General features: G+C 40.2%; 1 protein-coding gene and 1 long non-coding RNA gene across 3 annotated transcripts in view; one reads left to right on the top strand and one right to left on the bottom strand.

The window, feature by feature from the left end:
* Nucleotides 1–667, top strand: part of LOC101632342 (cytochrome P450 4V2-like) — a 21733-nt gene extending 21066 nt beyond the window's left edge. For both annotated transcript variants that reach the window (XM_004682358.1, XM_012724971.1), the window contains one exon: nucleotides 495–667. In XM_004682358.1, coding sequence (XP_004682415.1) covers nucleotides 495–667 — 173 coding nt within the window. The remainder of the gene's footprint in view (nucleotides 1–494) is intronic.
* LOC105853625 overlaps nucleotides 1–7420 on the bottom strand; it is a 24294-nt gene that overhangs the window by 14868 nt on the left and 2006 nt on the right. The gene's annotated exons all lie outside the window — the stretch shown is intronic.

Here is a 7420-nt window from a genome sequence, read left to right as displayed (position 1 = left end):
CCACATCTCTGGCCTGTATCCCAGTTCTGTATGCACAAATAAAATTAAAAAAAAAAAAAAAAGTACATCATCATCATAGTAAATAACTTTGGCTTTAGCATCTCTAGCATTTTACTGTTCATGTAAAGGCAGGTATAGTGACATAAGGTCAGACTTAAGTGGACGTATCTGAATCGTATTTGGAGGCTACTAAATTACACTAAAGAAGTAAGAAGGTAATTTAGAGTAGGGATTTTCATAATTTAAGGAGCCAGGATACGTCTGGGAGTATTGCTTAAACGTAGGTTCCCTGGTCCACCACAGTAGTCAGATGCAATGGGAATGAGCAGAGAAGGGAGCTCAAGAGTGTTCTTTTTAAATAGCTTCCCAGCTGGTTCTGATTCTCCCAGAAACTGCTCTGAATATAAAACAGCTGTTTCCTCCAAATCAGTGTGTTATTTTCCCATTTGAAATATAGCAATAATTAAATTCATCATGTTTACATTCATTTAAAGGTCAAAAATTTGCCATGATGGAAGAAAAGACCATCCTCTCCTGCATTCTGAGGCAGTTTTGGGTAGAATGCAACCAGAAAAGAGAAGAACTCGGCCTGGTAGGAGATCTGATTCTTCGTCCAACTAAAGGCATCTGGATCAAATTGAAGAGGAGATATGCCAATGACTCCTAACTGATTATTGAACTGTGCCTTTATTATGCAAAAGGTCTTCCATTAAGATAAGTTTGCATTTATGTTTTCTAGATTGTGAGCTCAATACTCTTAAACCTAAGACCATTTTTTTCTTGTTATCATTTACTTTTGTGTTAAGTCAGTAAGTATTTATGTTTTCATAGACTTTACTCGCATTGGTCCTCCCTGGTGGTACAGTGGGTTAGGATGCAACACTGCAAGCTAGCCACAGCCACTTCAGTGCGAGTTCGATCCCCACCCCGGAGGTGACCCACATGGCGCGGCAGACCTCTCCTGACCCGCCCGCTGCCCCCCTCAGCAGTGTACTTCATTGATCTGCCTGTTCTGCTCCCCACTCTGTCTCTGGTGAATCCTCTCACCATCCCTGTACCTCTGGCCTGTACCCTAGTTCTGTATGCAAAAATAAATAAATAAATCTTAAAAAAAAAAAAAAGATTTTACTCACATTATTGATTCCAACAGTAGGACCCAAATATTACTAGTTTCTCAACAGAGGCATTCACAGCCACACCTAATTTCCATGGCCAGATCAAATAATATAATTTAATTGAAGTCTTGAAATTTTTTTTTAAAGATTTATTTATTTGTACATACAGAACGGGGCTACAGGCCAGAGGCTCAGGGGCCGGCGAGAGGCCTCACCAGAGACAGAGTGGGGAGAGAACAGGCAGATCAACGAAGTACACTGCTGAGGGAGCAGCGGGCGGGTCAGGAGAGGTCTACCGCGCCATGTGGTCACCTCCAGGGGAGGCGGGAATTGAACTCATGCAGAAGTGGCTTTAGCTTCTCAGTGCTGTGCTTTAACCCGCTGCGCCACCAGGGAGGGCCCGAAGTCTTGAAATTTTAAAGGAGCAGGTTTACGAGAAGTTAGGGAATGAGATCCATGCATAAGTATCTTTTTGCCAAAGTCACCATACAAATCGGTGACAGGACTATCCTCTAAATAGTCCTAGTCTGACACGACATATTTTCAACTACAATATGCTGCTGTCTTATTGTGTTCTCCTCTATAACCAGATGTTTCATTAAACACATCTTCCACCTCTGACTTTGGCATATTCCTTTAGAATTCTCCCATTTTAAGGAAAAGAGGATCCTTTCATCTATATTTATAAGCCAGTAATATCTCACTTAGCCTAGTTCTGGTAAATTCAATCAGCCTGAACGTATTTATCAAGATGACAGCCGACATATTCCCTGCATTTAATTCCAGACACATTATCTCAATAACCTCACTTAGTGGTTTTTAAAAAAGCTTCCTTAATATATAATTTTAACAAGATGGTTTCTTCAGTGTTCCCAAGATAGTAATAGATAAAAGAAGCAAATTAAGAAGATGGAATGTATATTATTCAAGTGAAAATCAAGGGGAGAGGTAGAAGAACAAAGCCATTTTGCAAATATTACAGGAGGTAGTTTAGAGGCGGGCTGCAGTTGTGTTCACTTTACTCTCCCAGAGGGCCCCCACACAGACAACCCAGACCCTAAGATGAGAACCAAAGACATATATAACACAGCTGAAAAAGATTCCCATTTCTACTTGACCTAGTTCTAAGAAGTGAGTATTTGTAGAAAATCTTGTTCCCAGATGACTCTGGATAGTTGCAGTTGTGTTCATGGAAATCAGTCATGTCTCAATGTATGCACTTATGTTAACTTTGCTTTTCCAAGAATTTAATAATTTACGCTAGATGAAAAATTAAATAAAATTAAATATGGTTTAATGTTATTGTAAAACTAAAATCTTCATTCATTCCAGAATGATTTCATTTGGAGTTCATCGAAACACTTTCAGGGTATAGAAATCACATTATAGTTTATAATGTTGCAATACAGATGCTGTATGACCCTTATCAAGTATGCGTATCCTTATTACCTGTTTTCTCCCTGCTTAGTAGTGTCATGGTAAGAGAAACACATTATATTTTTGTGACCAACTGACTATCTTACAATTAAAGACATGATGGTCACAAAAAAATTTAGCAGGGCAATTTGTCATTATCCTTATGTGCTGTTAAGGACAGCATGAAATTAATTTCCATTTCTAAAGAAATTTCAAAAGAAAATGTGAGTTGTCAACCTTAGGGATTACATTTCAAGAAGCTTTTATCTCTCTCTTTACATTTTTTTTTTTTAAATCACAGGGTAGAGTAAGAATTAACAAGACTCCTGTATCTAGAGTAGGGTTAATTTCTCTATTTTATATACCTAGCAGCATTCCTTTCTGATAGACAAAAATATATTTAACTCTTCTAGATACACTCCAGGCATGTCCTTCCAGCACACAAGGGTGGTGACAATTGTTCTGTTAAAATTATTTCAAAGTCCTTCTGCTAATATGTATTTGATTTATTGATATTTATTGATATTTCAGTTGCATCATATAATTGCAATTGTATTATAACAAAGAGACTATAGCCTCACTGAGGTATGAAGGACAGAGCCTGTTACACAGCCATCCTTAGAAAGACACAATTGATAGAGAACCAAAAGAAGAAATTCTAAGTGTAAGGACCTCAGTGATGGAGTCTTTGCTCATTGCAACAAGGGTCACTTTGTTCATCTGTTTCTTTTCTGGTGGACATTCCTCTTGGTCACATAGATGCTCCAGAGAATCAAGATATTCCCCTTAAAAAAAAAAAAAATCACCCGTGCTCCTGAAGCTTCCACAGTGTGCAGGCCACATCCCGCTATTAGCGCATGTTAGCCCACCCCCCACCCAAAGCTGCCAGACCTCATCAAGGACTCTCCATTCCTTCACCCTAGAACTGTCCAGTCCCAGGCCCTGTCACTTCAGATAAATCCATGTTCTTTTACAGCATAATATATTAATCTAACTAGTTTAGATCAATACTTATTATTTCCAAGTTCCACACATAAGTAAGTAGGCTTAGCTATGTTTTCTGTTTTGTGTCTCAAACCCAACTTTAAGGTGTGGAGGTTCTGGGGAAGAAAACTCCTCAAGTACTTTCAATTTCTTGGAAATATTCAGATCCTGGAGGTTATAAAGCTGACTCTTGTCCAGAAACCAATTCAGTCCTTGAAATCACTCTTAGCTCTTTGCTCTGACTCCATTCCTTGCCAGGAACAGAGACCGTCCCTCTGGTTAAGTTCCGCTTGCAGGCTGAATCTCTCTGACTTATGTTAACCATAGAAGAAACTCTTGTCAAAGGGCTCCTATGAGATTCAACCACCCTGATCCTCTCCATTTGGATTAGCTCAAAGTCAGCACTCTAATAACCTTAATTATACCTGTAAAACTGCTTTTGTCACATAATATAAACACAGGTAGAGAATCTCTCATCCTATTCAGCCCCCTAGATTGGAGTGGGAAAACTAGGGGAACAATTAGAATACTGCCCGACATGTCCTCTCTTCACTTCATTCTGATTGGTCCTCAGAATCCACAGAAAAATGTTTAGACTTATTGTATCCAGTGACAGAAGATTAATGCTGCCATGACCTTGCACACAGAAACAGCAGACATTTCAACAGGACACCTGGAAGCCTCTTTACATAGCCTCATCACCCAAAAAATGTCAGAAACGAGAAAAACTTGGCACCACATAGATCAGGACAAGGACACCCATTTACAGTATGAAAGTGAAACAAATCAAAGCCTGTGGCTCAGCAAGCAGGGGTGAGGGGTGGAGAGGGGCTAAGGGAGGGGTGGGGCTGGGAGGGTGTTGGGGTGGGGTGGAGTGGAGAGGGGGTTGGAGATGGAGACCAGGAGCCTGGTGGCAACCAAACCCCTCCCCCACTCCAGCCCCCAGCGAATCTTGACACCTTCTCTGGACTCTCCGAGGTCTCGCACCTTCTGTTCTCACTGGTAGTCCCGTCTCACACTAGCTTCCTCCTGTAGCCTTCGCCTCTGAGTGACAACCGGCCTCAAGTCCGACCCCTAGGTGTGCACACCTGCACATGCGCTCACCCATGCTCCCCAACCAGGCCCACGTGCCCTGCACCCACATTCCCAGTGCTCTCTCCATTAACACTACCAAGGCCACGGTGATGACCACAGAGCTCATGGAGCAAAAAGCCTGATAAATTCACTCACCCTAGAAAGTTCTTCCTCCACCTCGGTGGAGAGGCGGAGCTGCAGGAGGCGCAGAGGCTTACTGCTCTGCACCTGTTGTGAATAAGCCTGAGAGCTATGCAGGTAACAGTTTTACATAATAAATACATTTTAGCCAAAAGGTGAATTCACAATTCTGGAGCCCATGAATAAGGAGAATTTAATGTTTCAGCTATATACAATGAAACAGAAACTGGTAATACTGATGCAGCAATTATTACAGTCTCCCTTTCTGCTTCACTGATTTGTAGAATAAATTGTCCAATCTTCAAAACATTGTTTCAGAAAACTTGACTGTATTGATGATAGGTTAAGAAATTAAATGTATTAGAATGAAACATAAAACAAAAAATTATCCAGTTTTCCAGTTGAAGACAATAACCTATTGGCAGTTTATGTGGAATTTCACATCACTACAAGAATGAAAGTTCACTGAATCCTAAAGAAAACATGGATGGGGGCCCTCCCTGGTGGCACAACAGGTTAAAAAATAGCACTATGAAGCTATCACACCCAGTGCAGCATGAGTTCGATCCCCTACCAGGGAGGTGACCCACATGGTGCAGTAGACCTCTCCTGTCCCACCCGCTGCTCCCCTCAGCAGAGTATTTCTGCCGCCTGTTCTGCTCCCCACTGTCTCTAATGAATCCTTTAACCAACCCCCGGCCCCTGCAATTCTGGCCTGTACCGCCAGTTCTGCATGCATAAATAAATACATTTAAAATAAAATAAACAAAACATGGATGGTATTAAAATCCATTTAGCTTGTTTTAAGTGTAATAAAGGAGGGAAGATTGACCTCTAGTGGTGTCCTGGCATTATTGCATGCAAGCATTTCAATCCACTGCTTTATCTTTGAAACCAGATTATCAATTGATGTCACCCTGTATCTGTCTCACCATTATTTGTTGGACATGTGGATGACTGCTGGCTTCCCCTTATCCAGCAAACCAAGCCTGCCTTCCACCCCTGTCAGAATAAAGTACTCATCTCAGACCATCATTTCAATAGAAACACAAAATTTTGTAAATTATGATTACTGTTTAATACTTGAACTTCTAAAGGGATAAAATGGAAGAAAGTTCTAGGCTACCAGGAAGTGATTTTTTTTTCACATAAAAAGAAAAATAAATGATGCAATCATTTATTTGACCTGGAATGGGTCAGGCAAATTGGGACTCAGCCTTAACTTTAACACGGTAACAAACTAGTGTAATATAGTTCAATGGCTGCATTTCAGTCTATCCTAAAAGAACATCCTGTCCCCAAATGAGTAGGCTTATCTGTAATGACAGGCAGTATTTTATCATCTCTAACACTTAACCAATATAGATAAGAACTAGTGCTAAAATATCTATGTATATGTGATAAAAATTAAATACACATTTCATCACATCAAATATTAATGGGAAATATTCTGAAATGCTGTCACTTTCTTAGATTACATAGATAGCACAAGAATTAATAGTTTATAGGGAATTAAAGATGTTCAATCTTATGCATACATTAACTGCACAACACATGGTTAGAAAGACAGAAAAAAAAAAAAAAGAAAACCCAAAGATCACAACAAGACAAGTAAGTAAAAACAAAGCTCACATTACAGATTATCTACTACTTAGTCCCCAGTGTCACTAATTCATGGCTCCCGCAGACACACAGGTCAGGTGTCTGGGTTGGGTGCAGCTTTCTGTCTTCATGGTGACCTGGTGCCACCATCGAGGTAAATGGCCCAAATTCCTCTTCCCAACTCTTCTGAGTCCATAGTCAGATGACTGTTTTAATGCTGCAGCCTGGAGTCTAGAGGTTTCACAGAAATAGGGAGGGGGTAGATAAGAGCAGAAAAAGTGGGAGCAATGGTGTGGAAACAGAAGGCGCTTAAGGCCTTCCTCTTACAATAACCCCCAGCACCCTACCTCTCCAGACCCCTGTGCTCAGCCTCTCTTTGAGGTGAGCAGGAATGAAGGTCTTGGAAAGGACATATGCTATGTGAAGACAGGAATTATTCCTTCCATTTTGTAAATAATTTCTCTCCCCCATCACAAAAGAGATGGAGGAAAAAATTTTTGCTCCTTGCAGACTAAAGTGACAAACTGGCATGTTACTACTTCAAGAATCTAGTGTTCATGTTGCCCAAAAGACAGTGGAGGAGCTTAAGGCAAGAAAAAAAGAAAGAGAGGAAAGAGTCCATAGGAGGGTTCACAGGAAGGAGATATGAGCTCATGTAAGAGTCATGAACTTTCTCCTTTATAAAGTCTTTATAAACCATTTTCCAGAAAGGCTCTGAATTTGGAGAATAGTCTCAAGTCATATGTCTAACTAAAGACTTGTATTCATATGCATATACAAATCCTAGACACAGACTATACTAACATTAAACAATGCCAACATTAAAACTGGGCATAGGCATTGTCCAAAGAACCAGCAATCTTATGAAAAGGTACTATCATAAGGCATTAGGAAAATGCACACTAAAAACTCAATGTGATAATGCTACATAATCTCGCCAAACGACTCTTTTAAGAGCCAAACGACCCTTTTAAGACAAGGAATTGAAAAATACTAACATAAATTCCTGTAAAGTGGTACAACTTCTTTATTTAAAAAAAGAAAAAGTAGCAGTGGGCCCTCCCTGGTGATACAGCGGGTTAAAGCAC

This window comes from Condylura cristata, unplaced genomic scaffold (assembly GCF_000260355.1).
Source record: "Condylura cristata isolate star-nosed mole 26May11 unplaced genomic scaffold, ConCri1.0 scaffold00014, whole genome shotgun sequence".
In the NCBI taxonomy this organism is placed as follows: domain Eukaryota; kingdom Metazoa; phylum Chordata; class Mammalia; order Eulipotyphla; family Talpidae; genus Condylura; species Condylura cristata.
Note: the sequence above shows the minus strand (reverse complement) of the source record. Positions and strands in the feature narration are given on the sequence as shown.